The sequence below is a fragment of the Colletotrichum phormii genome (assembly GCF_030913505.1).
Source record: "Colletotrichum phormii strain CBS 102054 chromosome Unknown BDP81scaffold_3, whole genome shotgun sequence".
Taxonomy (NCBI): Eukaryota; Fungi; Ascomycota; class Sordariomycetes; order Glomerellales; family Glomerellaceae; genus Colletotrichum; species Colletotrichum phormii.
In genome coordinates this window covers 807,679-822,555 of record NW_026851445.1, presented here as the reverse complement: position 1 = coordinate 822,555, position 14,877 = coordinate 807,679, and the positions used below count along the sequence as shown (strand labels likewise).

The following is a 14,877-nucleotide window of genomic DNA, read 5'->3' as shown; positions in this document are numbered from 1 at the left end:
CTCAATGAGGAAGGCCTTCAAAGACACTGATCGAGCCTTCTCCAATTTGATGGACTCATTAGGCACAGTCAAGACAAGACCTCCTTCCTTCAAATTTGTTTCTGGCCCGGCCAAGGTAAGTGGCACGCTCCTACCCTTCCTACATGAACCCTAAAAGCAGACGGGATACTAGGAGCTCTTCTTCGGGGCACAATCTTCAATCGCTGATTGCCTTCCTCATGTATCATTACAAGAAATCGGTAACGTAGATTCGCCTTACTCACTTATTGGACGTGCCTCAGTGAAGATGATGACAGGACCTGCACTTGGACTTGTTACACATCCCGGGGTAAATGTTGCAAACCCCATACTATTGAGAGAACGAGATCATGTCGATGCAGGACGCCTGTAATATGAATTCATTCCGCGCCATGCCTAGACCTTTAACAAGAAGCACACAAGCCCTCAAATACCCTCCAGATATCCTCGTATCAAATCACCCCTTGCCTAGACACATCAGGCTCATCGCTTCAAAGCTTGAAATCTCCTCTCCAGCTCCGTAATGTCAGGTACGTTGCCTCCTGGACCCTTTCCAGCTGGTTTCTTCTGCGCCGCCGCGTCCATCTTCTTGTTAGGCTTCAGCTCCAGCGAGTTGAGCGTAACTTTCGGGTGGACGTTGTCTGTTGTCATCCTTGGCGGTGTGACAGTCAGAGGGCTGCTGGGACCTCCAATCGTCCTCGGCGGTGTCGCCTTGCTCAGCTCCTCCTGTTCCTTGGCCACTTTGGAGCTGTTTCCCAACGGACCCTCTGGTATTCTCACTCCAATCCCCCGCTTGGGTTATCGTCGTCGTCATCGTCCAGCAGGTCCGGCGGCTCGTCAGCCAGAGGTCGCTTCGGCCAGTCCACGTTGTACGCCTTCGCGATTTCCTCCAAGTACCCTTGTACGAGTTCTTCCCGTGGCGGCGTGACGCTCAGCTTCTTGACAACCTTATCCGACACCTTACCATCTGAGTTGTCCATCGCTGCAAAAACAAACTCCTTGCCGTACTTCTCCGCCAATAGCGTTCGCACCACCTGCAGCTCCTTGATCTCCGTCTTCGGCGCGGCGTAGATGATGCTCTTTACCGCCTCCTCCAGCCCCGGATCACAGGCTGATCCCTCGAGTAGCCCCGCGCGTGCGATCAGCAATTCGCAGTACAGCTCTAGTATCTCGTGCAGCTCGGTCGTGATATCGGATCGAATGATGTTCTCGACGCGAATGCGCGCAGAGTCGATTTTGCCCACCTCGAGGAGCTGCGCCATCGCACGTCGTTGTGTCTTTCCCATGGAGTCATCGCGCTGTTGGACCATGCGCAGCCGTGCAATGGCCAGCTTGAGCTGGACCTTGAGCTTCGTCTATTGGAGCAAGAAGGCCGCGGTTAGCAAAGCCATGTCGTCATAAGTGTCAGCGGGGCATGTCAAGGATGCGCGACTCACGACGACTGATGGTTGAGGAGGCATTTTGGTGACTTTTCTGTTGCGATTTGAAAGAGGGAGATGCCACGAGGCCCGAGTCAAAAGGGATAGATGCCACCTCAAATAAGGTATGTTAAGTAACGGGACACAAGGCAACAGAATTGAAGCAGCCCAGGAGAGTGGGCAAGTCCGGAAGGGGTCCAGTCTGCCTTATCTAATCGCTACAGGTTGGTGGGATGGCTGGAGCTTGCGCCTCACTGCGGGGTACTTGTTCGTGCCCAAGTGGGAGGGACCAGGGTGCGTTCTAAAGCGGGCGAATCCAGCAAGGGCCATGCAGGCCCCAGAGTCACTGCATACCTGAGATATGTCACTTACACCTGACGTACTACTCAGTCCTCGCTACTTGCCCATCTTCTCAAAGTAGATTCATTTGCTCATGATGTATGCCTTACGAAAAGCGTGATTACAGTTCCTTGTCAAGCCTACAGGTCACAGTCATCAGCAAGAGAAGAACTGCACTCGTCAACTGATCTCTTCGTCGAGCCACTGAGGTGACTACCTTATCCATCCGATGTAAACCTTGCCTTGTAACGCCCATAAGTAAAAACAAAATTCACAAAACAAAAGCGCCAAGTCCACCTGTCCATGCGTGGGTATCGTTACATTGTTCCAAAGGTGAAGTTGTAGTTGGATTGACGCAGCCACAAAACCAGCAGCTCGTACGCTCGAGGAATGGGGCTCAGAACTAGGATGAGATTAGCGCGTATTCTTTGCTTCATGGGGAGGAAACTTACAATGTTGAGCGCGGTGTGCTGCGGAAGCCTCGTACCGTTGAGCATGGCTCGAGTCTTTTTGGGTCGCTGCTGAAGGCGTCTGAAGGCTTCTTGAACGTGACGAGGCTCGATGGGACTTCTCCCCTCGCTAGGTGGGTCGAAGAGACCAGTGGTCACCTTGCGCTTCTTTGATCCTGCGTTCTCACCGCCGCTCTGCGCCTTGAACAGATCCTCTTGCTCCTTGACCTTGAGTGCGTGCTCGGTAAGGGTCTGGACCATCTCGAAGGTCAAGAAACCCAAGATATCGACAATATCGTCGGAAGGTTTGCTGTCTGTGACAATACCAAACCCGGCCCATTCTCTGAATCTTTTGCCCTTGCGGTACGTGAACGAGGCTTGACGGTATTCGGACCATGTCACGTACTCCTCCTTCGTCATGGCCTTAGTGCGCTCGTCGGCCTTGCGGAGACGTTGAAGGGTGATGAAGTTCATCTCTTCCTCTTCTTCATCTTCCTCGTCATCACGTTCAGGGACTTCTTGACTGTAGAATGAGGAAGGCTCCCAGGGCAGGCCAACCTTGGCCTTTTTGTTCTTCTTGGTCGCATCGTCGACAGGGCCACCAGGGACCACACCACCGCTGGGATCTTCGCCAGCACCCAGATCCGCTTCACCTCCCTTGTCGTCGGAGTCCTTCACGTTCTTTCTGACATCTTTCCATGACAAGAATGTACGCAGACGAGAAACTTTGGCTTGATCATGGCGAATTTGGAAGATCAGGTCATTAATCGTGATGGCTCGCGCGCCGCGGCGAGCTGCGAGCTCAGTGCAGTTTCGAAGCTGGCGGAGTATTAGTGACATAGAGATCTATGGTGCTTGCACAACTTACCAGCTCAATAACTTGCTGGCGCACAATGTCCTCAATCATGCTAGTAGTCTCAATCGACGGTTCGGCGGTCTCACCAGAGACATACATCATCTTGCGCGCAACGTTAGTAAAACGATCTGACCAGCCGTACGGCCCCTCGTTATTCAAATGCTGAGGCAAAACGAAAGCAGGCTTGTTTGACTCTGGACGCGTGATCCTTTGCTTCTGCACCTCTCCGCACGGGAGGTCAAGGATGGACTTGAAGCCGGAGTTGACCACGATGCCACGAACTTGGTCGAAGGCGGATTGAAATAGCTCCATGCTCTGGCGCTGAACACGCGCAGCGACTGCCGCCTTTGCTCTGGAGTGCCTGTGGTATTTCGGTTTCTTCGTGAGAGTCTCAAACTCGGCGTCACTGTTGTTGGCGACCAACGGTTCGGTACACTGTTCAAATATGCCGAGTAATTTCGAGACATCCGACGAGGTGGCTCATGAGGCAGCCGCCACCATCTCGGTCGAAGTGGGATCTCCAGCTCACAAACGATTGCTCCCTTCTGTTCTGCATGGACGTGGACGTGTCTCTCTAGGGACGAGCATGGTGTTTTCGAAGCAGCTTCTGTCGATACCAGTGGCGGAAGTAATGATGATATCTAGCCTTATGCTAGGTACGGTGGATGGAAGGTACCGCCTTGGGTAGATTTCCAATGCTCATATTTGGAAGGAGCGGAGGCCATCGTGGAGGCCAGTCAAGCATACAAGTGTGAGGGCATGAGTGTCGAGATGAGCCGTGGTCAACTCCGGGAGGCAAGTGTCAAGCCCTTCTTTTCCTCTACTGGGCTTCCAATTTTGAGGTCGCTAGCTGCCATGTGCCTGCAAATCTCAAAGAAGAGCAAAGCAATACGAGATTGAAAGAAAGAAAATCGACAGCATCTTCACTAACCTGGCTGATCTCCTGGCGATACTTGAACGCCTTATCATCCTTTGAAGCCATCTTGTCGGTGTTTAAAGGCGAGCCTCAGACTTGATGTGAGTAGCTTGAATGAATTCAATGTTCTGTTTTCTGTTGTTGAGTACAGAGTGGAAGCTGATGCGGGGGTAGGGGGATGCCGGTGAATGTTGAAGTACCCCGAGGAGCAAGACCGAGCAAGACCGATAATCGCACTGCTGACGATCAAGGTAGACGATAGACCAAGGCCCGAAAACTCCTGTATGAAGACTGTAGTTGCTATTGTCTGTTGTAATCGGTGGAGCTACTAGGAACGCTTTCTCCAAGTGGATGAGGCTTATAGCAGTCGACGAAATGTGGTGAGAAGGATAAGAGGCGGAAAGCTAAGGCTGGAGGTGTCTGGACTCTGGATTGTGGTCCGGCTCAGCGACAGCGACAGCGACACAAGCTGGGGTGCATTGACCAGACCCACTATTATCTAAGGCAGGGGCCAGACGGGGGAGGTACCTAAGGTACCAGCCTACTTTCCAGGTTCCTTCCACTGAAATCGGAAAAGATAACTTCCGAACAGCGAATTACCTTCCATGTTTGTCTTACGTAAGGCATCGTTTACAAAAACTCCATCGTCCGCAGGTGATCAGCATGACGGCGCTGCTCAACTCAACCTATGAATTAACATACCAATAAGGAGAACTAGTTGAAGAGTTTACACTACTTCTATCAAAGCAAGCTTCGCCCAAACCGTCTGACCGAGTGTCCCCTGTAGTTTATTTATCCACATGACGGTCTGCAACCGAGATCGCGCGCTGTCCCACGACAAATGCTTTACCCCCAATTTCAACCACAGAGGCCGCAGCCAGGCCTCCTCAGCCTCAAAGAAGGAGATCGCGCACACCATCAAGAGCCAGAACAAGATGTCCTCGTTTCCTAACGTGCCACTGGCGGTAGTCTGGCATATGCTCCTAAGACTCTCAGCGAGATACTTATAAGGAAACCTGCCGCCTGGGATTTGCAATGTGGTTGACAGAAAAGCCAACATCCCTAGCCGAAGGCACTCATCAAATTGGTCGTCGATTCCGTCCTGTAGATGTACGAGTCGTGTTTGAATCGATCCCAAGGAGTCTTGGAAAAGCGAGCCATCAAGCAGCGAATTGCAGGCGAGGTGATGGTTGATCAAGTTCACTAAATGCTTGAGGTCTTGCCAAACAGCTGCCAGCCTCCAGTCACGCACAACATTGCAGGAGAGGATCTCAGCCCCGAAAGTTGGATCTCTTGACTGCGCGTCAAAGCATGACTCCCAGCTGACAGGGCCGTTGAAGAAACAAGATGTACCTCCCGTGCCAAGAGACCACGAGAGAGCAAGGCCGTATTGTCAGAGTCGGCCTACTCATAACAGTTGGCAGATGGCAGATGGCAGATTCACTCACCGATCGAGCTTGAAATGAAGCTTTGGATGACGTCGAAGATACCTGAGCCCCCCACGAAGGCGTACAATCTGCCGCAAGCCTGACAAGTGTACGGCCGTGTTGCCGAAGTCGCCCCAAAGACCTGCCATCAAGGCTAGAGTGAGTACGACGTGGAAAATGGCCTCATTTCGATGCGAGTCTGGTTGAGAAAGCGTCTCGTTGAGGATTTTGATTGTGCGTCGGAGATGGAATTGTGTCATCTGTCCTGGCTGACAACGCTGGGCATGTTCATGAACAGCGGATGAGTAGAACAAGGCGCTATGCAGGAAGATTTTGTCCTGGAGAATCCATGAAAATGAAAGTGCTTCGGAATTCGCGCTGCGAGGGAGGTCGACGCAGTGCTCGATGGGATAGAAGGTGCCCTTGAGAGCATTGAAGTTGACCACTGGTCTCAGTCAGACAGATGAAGTGAGTTTTTCGGCACGAAAAGGGACTGTCTTACGTCTGAAGAGTATTTCCTGAGAGGGCCTCTCCAACTCCTCTGCAAAGTGGATGAGAGACATGTCGCTGGGTGGCGGACGAGGAACCGGAGGCATGAGTGCTGAGCTATCATCCTGAGCTGTCCCTTCTATCCTCTGGACCTGAGATTCTTTCCCAGCTCCCTGCTTCTCATTATTCGTCCTGGAGAGCCATTTTTTGATGGGGGGAAGCGAAGGGTTGAGCGTCTGTAATTCCGGATTCTCCCTCGCAGTTTGAGCAGCTGCCCTCTGCGCTTTGCGAGCTGCTTGTTTGGATCGCCTCGAGCCTTCTTGTCGATGTTTACCGAGCATACATCGGCTACGAATGACTGATCGATCTGTGGACTGTGTCCGTCCCGAATCGTTGACATTCACGAACGCGAAGTCAGGTGGCATGGTGGCAGTGAAATTATATGGAAATGCAAGTACTATAACGCAATGACAGCAACGATGATCTAATCTACCAGGTGAGACGATGTAAGCTATGATGAACGAGAAACACTCAATGCAAAAATACGAAGGAAGGAAAATCTCTCGAAGTGGAATGCCGTAGCCACATAAGCCGTACCGTCAACGTCGCACGGAGGAGCTCCGGATTTAAGCCCCCACTCCATCCGACCACATTGTTTTCCGGTTCGGGCAAGCGTCTTACTCTCGCTAGGTACCTCTCCCATGTCTACTGCAGCCCTAAGGCTTTCGGCATCTTTCCTATTCGTTGTCGCCTCGAAGATGGCTGCGTCAGACTTGAAGAAGATGACCCGGCTAACCTTCCGTCTTCTCTGACATTAGAAATTACTCGAGTTGCCTTCTCTCGGCGGCGGACCAGTAAAGACCTGCTGCGGCCTCCATAGCATGGGACCCTTTTCGAGCATCGCCTCCCGCCAGTGCGCCAACACACCAGGAATGCGCGACAAGCACGCCATGGCTACGATGATGTCGGTTTCGAAGCCAAAAGCAGTATACAGGAAGCACCCGTAAAGGTCCGCGTTAGCCTTCAAGTTACGGCTGGTAAAGTACTTTTCGGTATTGGCAACGCGGTCAACCTCCATCGCGATGGAAAGTAGAGTATTCGACTCCACCCTGTCCTTGTACTGGTCGATCATGGCGCGGATGAACTTGGCTCGGGGGTCGACGGCTTTGTAGATACGGTGGCCGTACCCGAAGAGACGCTGCTTCTTGGCCTTGACGTCTGCTATCAGCATCGGCACGTTTTTAGGGGTTCCGAGATCCTCAAAGGCCTTGTAGGCTAGTTCGATGGCGCCTCCATGGAGCGGGCCGTACCCAGAGACAAGACCAGAGATGCAGCATGCCAGGGGGTCTGTCAGGGTCGAGGCAGCGTGCAAGAAGGCGGCGGTCGAGTTGGTCATCTCATGGTCGGCGTAGAGGATCCAGAGCTTCTCGAAGCACTTGACAATCTCCTGATCGGGCTTGCCACTTTGGCTGTCTTCATGAAAGCCCATCATGCGCAACATGTTGGCGATGAAGGAGTCTTCGGGATCGGCAGGAGTGAAAGTCTTGTTGCGCTTGCGGCAGTATACAAGTGCAACAACAGTGGCGAGGGCAGAGATGCAACCGATGAGCGCCTCATCGACCTTGTCAGCCTGGCCCATGAAGGCTGGCCGTCCGGACTGGAGTGTGGTGATTGCGCCTTCGTCATGGCTGGCATAGGCGGCCATGCCAGCAAAGACCATTGTGCTTGTCAACGAATCTCGAGGGAAAGACTCAATGACTTGGACAACGTGCGGAGGGGGAATACAGCCGGCAGCAATCTTGCGCTGGAACGTCTTCTTCTCAACCGCGTCGGGGAGATGACCCCAGATCAAGAGAAAGACAACCTCTTCGTAGTCGTGATTCTCGAAGAGGTATTCAATCGAGTAGCCTCGGTAATGAATGGATCCATGGCCGCCGTCGATGAAGGTAATGTTCGACTCGACGCAGGCAGTATTAAGGTATCCAGGATCGAGAATTTTCAGACCAGAGTAACTGACAGAGTTGGCATCAGCCTGAACAGAAATGATCTTTTGAAGCTCGAGGGCTTTGATTGAGTTTCGGTCGATTGGAATCTCGTACCGCCGCTGGGTACGGTTGTCGCAGACTGTCAGAGTCCCGCTAGAGGGATCGGCCTTGGTCCGGAAGAGTAGACTGCGCGCGAGCTGTGTGGGCAGCATCAAGTTTTGGACAGCCCGGGGAATGCCCATCTTCAGCATAGTGAATGTATGGCTTAGTTTACTGAAAGGTTCAGAAGCATAGGAAGCGGTAGCGGCGCCGATGTTGTAAGCCTTGCTCCAGAATGAGTTTCTCAAACGCAAGTATTCTGGATGAAGCTTCTGAGCCTCATCGCTCTTGAGGATTTTCTTCATAGTATGGCTTTTTTGAGTAGAAGGTTGTTTGCTCAAATCCTGTAAATCTTTGATGGTACTCATTGAGTTGTCCTGAGATTGGACGGCTGCTTGAATAGTGTACTCGCTGTTCATGGTATCGAAGGTTGTTGTAGTTTGGTTGATGATGATGCTGCTTCCCTCTCTCTCTTCCAGCTTGAGAAGAGCATCTACATCAGATTTGAATATTCAGGATTCTCGTACCGTGTGTCACTTCACAGTACATCAGTTTTTTGCCTGGGTCACGAGGGATACAGCTAACAGTAAATAACATCCAAGGGTCACAGACAATGTGTCAAAGCAAGTGAATCATTCTTCGCCCGGGGCAACTAGAAATGAAGCCGCAATAGGAAACATCTTGAGTTTCCAGTATTACCGAAGGCAGCAACAGACCCCAATGGGGGCTACATCTCGCCCGGTCATCGAGGTCTTGACGCCCAAGCTCTCAGCGTAATTGCGGAAACAGCTGTTATCGTCTTCGCGTGATGTCGGAATGCTGACTCTCTGGGCTGAGCGTATGTCAGAAATTGGAACAATATGGGGGCTATGGAATCCGTCGACCCCAGTGAGTTATCGTGAACATGTCACTCGAGCCCAAAACTGCGCTGGTGCCAGTGTAAGGCTGACCTTCCACCTCAGCACTCTCCGTCTGGGCACTGTCGTCAGCTCCGAGTCATCTCAGAAGAGCCTCGTAAAAGATCCAGGACTCTTTTCTTCGGTGATTTATACACCGAAAAGATCCATATATTGACTCTGAGTTCCCATAAATATTGCCTAGTTCCGATCACGCTGGCTTATCAGGCTACGATTTGTCTACGCCGTTCTTGTACATCAAGGCTTAGTACGGCGCAGAGCCTTGGCCCGGTCCGGATTTAAATCCTTGAGTCCCGGAAATATTGCAGTCTGTAATCAGTACCAGTACCTTTGACTTTTCTTCACATTTGGTTTTTACTCACATGATGAGAGATTGGAGGTGTAGTTCGGTGAAGACAAAACTGCGGCTGAAATCGCCCAATCGGGGCACCTTCTCCACTCGTATCTCATCCTAGACTGAATTGAGTCGAAGAAACCAGCAGATTGAGCCAAACTTTGCATTCGGTGTGTTTAAGTAAGTCAATGGGCAGAGGGTTTGTGAACGAAACGATCAAAGCTCTCGTGCCGACGGGAGGTCTGGTCGGAGCTCAACGGTGGTCGGGCCCCACAAGAAGCCGATCGAGGCGGTGGTCGGACGTGAACAAATGCCGGAAAGTGGAATCCGACGCGGTTCGGTGCCCCTCTCAACGGACCAAAAAACCGGGACAGCCTCAAACATGTATCACATCCCGATACCATCTTTCCCCAAGAAGGACTTCCTAGAAAGTCTTTCCGAGCACCAGATCATTGCCCCATTAGTGCTACTGAGTGTTTGATACCGCGGAGTCCGTGGTGGGCGACAACACCGTAGAGAGTCTGACCAAGCATGTGTCAAAAGTCTATTCCAGCAGTAATTCTGCTAGCCACATGAGCTATTAGGCTAATATCAGCGCAAACTCTCCATCATGCCACATGGCCGCGCTTGTGCAATGAATAGAAGCCAAGCCTTTGAGTACAAGTACCCTTCTCTCCCAGAAGTTGGGTTGTCAAAGATGACACAAGGCTTGGCGAACTCTTCATCGTCGATTTCAAGGTCTGGTTCCGAGATTCCGACATCCACCGTTCACTGAGAAACCCGAACCCACACGTCGTGGAAGCAGGGGCTCTAGGATCTACTGCGGGGAAACGTTTATGGCGAAAATCAAGTATATGTTGGAAGCGGCCCTAATAGAATCATACCCGACCTCGGCCATCCTCTGAGACTATTCACTCTAGCAAATGCACCCTCAGGCGACCGACTCTTGAGATGGCGAACACAACAGAGACAACCACACATGACTACAGACGTTACGTCCCACCAAAAGGGAAGCACTCATTCACTGAGACTTCATTGCATTGTTGTCTTCAATACCGAGTGGCGAAACGCTAACAACAAGCAGACTGGTCGCGGTTTGAAGGGATAGACGTCAGTGATCGTCATAAGTATTCGGAAACCATCCTGGAAAGCCCGCATCTTGAGACTGTTCGGGAAGCTTGGAGAAAGAACCTCGAGGTCCCATTCTACGGCATCACACACGATGGGAAAAGGAAAGAGGGCTTGTATCAACTTCGAGATGAGGGCGCGCCAACGAAAATGATGGTAAATGACAACGCTCAACTCTAGGTAAGCTGATACATCGCGCTGAGTTACGTGCTGACTGCTAGCAGGTCGAAGCGGCCCGCAGCGTGCTCAAGTCGCTCAGTCCGTCAGAAAAGACAGACACAGTCCACGACTTGGACTCAGAGACTTGGTACGTCGCTCACCCCAGATGATATGAACTAGAGTTTTGATTGGCAACCGTCGCCTGAGCAGGAGAAAATGGAGTAATCCAGAGTTTGTGTTACATAAATGCGGTGTTCGTCTCGAAGACCTCGAAGAACCGAAAACCGAGGCCATCATAAGTCTTTTGAAGCAATCTCTGAGCCCAGGCGGCTTTGCCAAGGTCCGAGGGGCAATGAGAGTGAACAAGTTCTTGGGATAAATTTGTGGCAAAGAAGTCATCTTGAACGAACACAGTTACTCGTAAGAATCCCGCAGTCACCTTTCTTTTCCATCTGACTGAGACATTGCTTACGTTTAGGTTCACGTTGTTCGGCGTCCCCTCAGAAACAGAGCCCTGGGGTTACATGCTATTTCGTCATCATCTATGCTTGAATTTTTTTCATCGCTCGTCAGCAAATGGTGATAGGACCAGTATTTATCGGGGCCGAGCCAAATGTAGGTTCTGCTTCTTCAGTTTAACCTAGGTCATTGACATAGCTGACGGTGCGAAAGACCATTGACGAAGGCCCCGACAAGGGTCTCACGCTATGTGCCAACGAAGGCCAGCTGGGCCTGCAATTGATGCAGTCTCTACCTCCAAAGCTGCAACAGGCAGCTCAAATTTATCCCACAATGAAAGATCCCGCAATGCAAGAAGGTCGGTGGAACCGAGCCGATCAGGTAAGATGTCCTACTCTTGTCTGCAGACACGTTGCCAACAGATATTTATAGAGACACATGGCTGGAGCTTTCCAAGACAACCGTGTGATTCCTTACGAAGGCGTCGTCGTCACGGACATGCCTGAGGAGCAGCAGATACTTGTCATGGCTATTGTGCATGAGTTCTTGGCTCTGTGGCCTTCTGAATCACTCCGCCGCCGCCTGAAGCAGATACTCAAGCACCTCGCGGAAACGCACTTTTGTTGGATTGGCGGGTTCGGACCAGATGACTCTTTCTACTACCGGATTCAGAGTCCGGTGGCACTTTTTGAGGTTGAACACCACTCGGGGGTCTTCCTGACCAACGAAGAGCCCGCCAAGTATCACATCCACACAATACAGAGACTTCCGAATGGCAATGATTATGGGAGGCGACTGCGGGAATTGCTCCGACCTCAATAGGAAATGAACGATCAAGTCACATCGAAGTATTCATCTGAAACGCCTTCGCTGAAAGCAACATTCTGGATCCTCAAACTTTGCGTTGAGTGAGTGCCGAGCGTGGGAATCACATCCTGTCTTGGCGTGGATTTAGGTGCATGAGGATCGCCACAGCCCGCTCAAGGCAACCAAAGGCACGTTCTGATTGACTTATCCACCATTCGTACGTCATATGTCAGCCGCATAGCTGTGGATTTTTGAGGAGCGGTTATTCGTAATATGCCAAGACGTGGTGATGGCGAAGCACTTGGCCCAGCGACCGTTGGCGGAGGTGATGCGCCGTGCCAAAGCCCGCCAACTTGGCCCGCAAGGCCTCACAGCTCGGGATTTTGAGTCGGCGACGATCGTCACGAGTGACATCAGCCTCCGGAACAGAACTAACACCAGCATCTTGAAGATCATGTTGTTGGAAGACCCTCATGGAATGATGGTTTCTTGGGGGTTCTTGGGCTCCCGTTCAGTTGCATTTTATTGCCCGAGTAGCAACGGAGAATTGAATCTCAATTCTTGCAGCTTTGTTTATTGCGCTCCCGAAACGATGATATAAAAGACATGGTGCGACCAACAGTCACAGGCAGTGGTATTCAGGCTAGTCCCAAACCTTAACAATCCAGTCTCAGAGAATTATTATCCAGTCACAGCCTTCAGACAACGTCAGCTCGTCTCACAAAGATGTTGGGTACTGTACTACCGAACCGATCACTCGGTGAGGAGACACCGACCGAAGTTACCGTCTTTTCACCACCCCACGCCATTTTCTTCATTGCGGCGGGCTTGCTACTCTACTTCCTCTATAGACAAGCTCTTCCCAAACCGATTCCTGGCATTCCTTACAATGAGGTCGCAACAAAAAGCATACTTGGTGATGTCGCTTCACTGCAAGAGGGCATAGCCCGGACGGGCACGTTCCAGATATGGCTTCACGAACAAGCGGCTAAATACAACTCGCCCCTTTTCCAAATCTTCATCCGCCCTTTTGGGAAACCTATGCTCATCCTCTCAGATTTCAGAGAGGCCCAGGATGTGCTTTTGCGACGGAGCAAGGAGTTTGACAGAGCAAGTATCGTGGGCGACATGATCTCAGGAGTTGTGCCCAATCACCACATCATCATGAAGACGAACAGCGAGTGGAAACACCACCGCAGACTCCTGCAAGATCTCATGTCTCCTCAATTCCTGAACGAGAACGCTGCGCCCATCATCTACTCCGGCATTTTGCAACTCATCCAACTCTGGAACGACAAGACTCGCATTGCGGAGGGTCGCCCCTTCCTGGCCGACTCTGACATCTACTACTCCGTTCTTGATGCGACGACGGCCTTTTCATTTGGTGCCAATGCCAGGAGTGCTATTCGCCCCACCATGGAGCTTGTGAGAGGCTTGGGTGCTGATGATATTCGCCGGCTCCGAGGACTAACGCCTGCTGGCGGCGAGCAGCCTATGAGCTTTCCCACAGCTGAAATCGATGAGAACCTCAAGGCATCGCTTGATGTGGCGGATGCAATTGAGCAGCTCCAAGGATCGCCTGTCCCTAGAATCAAGTGGAAATTCGTTGAGAGACAACCCGCTGTTCGCCGAGCCGTCGAGATTAAGAACGATTTCCTCCGCGAGGAGATTGGCAAGGCCCTTGGCAGAACCCAGAACTCTACGGGTTCCAAGGGGCTCTCTTCTGCCGTTGAACTCATGGTCTTGAGGGAAAAGAAGCTCGCCGACAATGATGGGAGGAAACCAGACTTCTTCTCTTCTACGATGATGGACGAGGTAAGTTATTGAAGTATCCGCTCTTATTCGTTGATCGTCCCACATCTCACACATTCTTAGATCTACGGACTCATAATAGCAGGACACGACACTACCAGCTCCACCTTAGGCTGGGGTGTCAAGCTCCTGGGCGATAACACAGACTCCCAGTCTAAGCTCCGCGAAGTCCTCAAATCCGCTTTTGCCGACGCTGCTGCCGAGGACCGGAACCCGACAATCAAGGAGATCATCGGAACCAAGATCCCATATCTAGATGCTGTTGTAGAGGAGATCGTTCGACATGGAAGTGCCGCCGTTCTTCTTGATCGCGAGGCTGTCTGTGATACGGAACTCCTCGGCTACCGCATCCCAAAGGGCACCGTCATCCTCTCGCCCGCCCGCGGACAGAGCATCTTAAAGCCCTCCATCCCGGTCGACGAGTCGAGACGCAGCAAGAGCAGCCAGAACGCGAAAGCTAGAGCCTGGGACGACGCAGACATCACGCAGTTCAAACCGGAGCGCTGGCTGGTCGATCCCAACGATGCCTCGCCCGAATTTGACCAGCAGGCCGGACCTCAGCTTGCGTTCGGCTTCGGTACCCGAGGCTGCTATGGACGACGTCTGGCATATTTAGAAATGCGCATGATTGTCACAATGATTGTATGGAACTTCCAGCTGCTGCCCTGCCCTAAGGAGCTGTCTAGCTACGCTCCCAAGGAAGGCTTCACGTATAAGCCCAAGGACTGCTACGTGCGCTTGCAGGCTCTTCATTGAGCCGAGGATAATGGAATTGTACTTGCGATGTATTCTTTAAACATGATCTCTTTGTCTAAGCATGGTGTTTTTTTCACGGTTCCAGCTATAGAGGGTGCAATTTGAATAGGCCACGAGGGCTGCAATAGCAGCGGGCACAGTTTGCCAAATATAGCATTTTCCTTTTCAACACAGAGCCTCCATCCTTGTTGTGGAAATAAGAGAAGCCCCTTGAAGAGTTTTTAGGCATCCTTGCTGGATCCCAGAGTATTGCACTCAGAGCCTTACAAGAACCAGCCCAACTTTTCCGGTTGATGGAAAGAAACGGGATGTTTCAATCAAAATGGCACCTAGATAGGTATCTACATCAGGCGTGAGCGAATCGGTCTTCCGTCGTCGCCCTTGACCGACAGTTACGCGTGGAATACTGCTTGAAAAGAGGCCTTTCTTGCTATTGTTAGGCATGTATTCGTAGGAGGCAGAGTCGCACTAATCTAGCAAATCGACCGCCATGGACAAATCCGCTTGGA

The 14,877-nt window shown here is 51.6% G+C and overlaps 7 protein-coding genes across 7 annotated transcripts; 2 read left to right on the top strand and 5 right to left on the bottom strand.

Moving 5' to 3' along the window:
- Positions 1-210: 210 nt before the first annotated feature.
- BDP81DRAFT_417907 (regulator of Vps4 activity in the MVB pathway-domain-containing protein) lies at positions 211-1,577 on the bottom strand. The gene is made up of 3 exons (XM_060589662.1): positions 1,455-1,577; positions 799-1,373; positions 211-766 (listed from the first exon to the last, which is right to left on the bottom strand). Exons 1-3 carry the CDS (start codon positions 1,476-1,478, stop codon positions 502-504), a joined length of 864 nt encoding a protein of 287 aa, XP_060449637.1. The 5' UTR covers positions 1,479-1,577; the 3' UTR covers positions 211-501.
- Positions 1,578-1,810: 233 nt separating this feature from the next.
- On the bottom strand, positions 1,811-4,422 carry BDP81DRAFT_417905 (transcription initiation factor IID, 18kD subunit-domain-containing protein). Its single transcript, XM_060589661.1, has 4 exons — positions 4,012-4,422; positions 3,093-3,182; positions 2,228-3,043; positions 1,811-2,178 (listed from the first exon to the last, which is right to left on the bottom strand). Exons 1-4 carry the CDS (start codon positions 4,060-4,062, stop codon positions 2,173-2,175), a joined length of 963 nt encoding a protein of 320 aa, XP_060449636.1. The 5' UTR covers positions 4,063-4,422; the 3' UTR covers positions 1,811-2,172.
- A 217-nt stretch (positions 4,423-4,639) lies between these two features.
- BDP81DRAFT_126328 (uncharacterized protein) lies at positions 4,640-5,248 on the bottom strand. The gene has a single exon (XM_060581676.1). It carries the CDS (start codon positions 5,054-5,056, stop codon positions 4,724-4,726), a length of 333 nt encoding a protein of 110 aa, XP_060449635.1. The 5' UTR covers positions 5,057-5,248; the 3' UTR covers positions 4,640-4,723.
- BDP81DRAFT_126327 (uncharacterized protein) lies at positions 5,249-6,642 on the bottom strand. Its single transcript, XM_060581675.1, has 2 exons — positions 5,926-6,642; positions 5,249-5,868 (listed from the first exon to the last, which is right to left on the bottom strand). Exons 1-2 carry the CDS (start codon positions 6,335-6,337, stop codon positions 5,441-5,443), a joined length of 840 nt encoding a protein of 279 aa, XP_060449634.1. The 5' UTR covers positions 6,338-6,642; the 3' UTR covers positions 5,249-5,440.
- Positions 6,643-6,726: 84 nt separating this feature from the next.
- On the bottom strand, positions 6,727-8,109 carry BDP81DRAFT_309971 (citrate synthase; the record flags this gene model as incomplete). Its single annotated transcript, XM_060583587.1, has 1 exon — positions 6,727-8,109. One exon carries the CDS (start codon positions 8,107-8,109, stop codon positions 6,727-6,729), a length of 1,383 nt encoding a protein of 460 aa, XP_060449633.1.
- Positions 8,110-9,857: 1,748 nt separating this feature from the next.
- On the top strand, positions 9,858-11,815 carry BDP81DRAFT_457948 (uncharacterized protein; the record flags this gene model as incomplete). Its single annotated transcript, XM_060593348.1, has 7 exons — positions 9,858-9,910; positions 10,399-10,531; positions 10,600-10,682; positions 10,745-10,892; positions 11,108-11,149; positions 11,207-11,374; positions 11,426-11,815. 7 exons carry the CDS (start codon positions 9,858-9,860, stop codon positions 11,813-11,815), a joined length of 1,017 nt encoding a protein of 338 aa, XP_060449632.1.
- Positions 11,816-12,526: 711 nt separating this feature from the next.
- BDP81DRAFT_341068 (cytochrome P450) lies at positions 12,527-14,548 on the top strand (the record flags this gene model as incomplete). The annotated part of the gene is made up of 2 exons (XM_060586029.1): positions 12,527-13,615; positions 13,676-14,548. 2 exons carry the CDS (start codon positions 12,527-12,529, stop codon positions 14,366-14,368), a joined length of 1,782 nt encoding a protein of 593 aa, XP_060449631.1. The 3' UTR covers positions 14,369-14,548.
- Positions 14,549-14,877: the final 329 nt, after the last annotated feature.

Bases quoted from the DNA above. Each gene is read 5' to 3' on its own strand.
- BDP81DRAFT_417907 (XM_060589662.1), bottom strand. From the start codon at position 1,478: ATGCCTCCTCAACCATCAGTCGTC. The intron at 1,374-1,454 runs GTGAGTCGCGCA...TTGCTCCAATAG, and splicing joins CTCCTCAACCATCAGTCGTC to ACGAAGCTCAAGGTCCAGCT. The intron at 767-798 runs GTGAGAATACCA...GTTGGGAAACAG, and splicing joins AACCCAAGCGGGGGATTGGA to CTCCAAAGTGGCCAAGGAAC.
- BDP81DRAFT_417905 (XM_060589661.1), bottom strand. From the start codon at position 4,062: ATGGCTTCAAAGGATGATAAGGCGTTCAAGTATCGCCAGGAGATCAGC. The intron at 3,183-4,011 runs GTTAGTGAAGAT...GTTGCGCGCAAG, and splicing joins ATCGCCAGGAGATCAGCCAG to ATGATGTATGTCTCTGGTGA. The intron at 3,044-3,092 runs GTAAGTTGTGCA...ATACTCCGCCAG, and splicing joins GCCAGCAAGTTATTGAGCTG to CTTCGAAACTGCACTGAGCT.
- BDP81DRAFT_126328 (XM_060581676.1), bottom strand. From the start codon at position 5,056: ATGTTGGCTTTTCTGTCAACCACATTGCAAATCCCAGGCGGCAGGTTT.
- BDP81DRAFT_126327 (XM_060581675.1), bottom strand. From the start codon at position 6,337: ATGCCACCTGACTTCGCGTTCGTGAATGTCAACGATTCGGGACGGACA. The intron at 5,869-5,925 runs GTAAGACAGTCC...GACTGAGACCAG, and splicing joins TCAGGAAATACTCTTCAGAC to TGGTCAACTTCAATGCTCTC.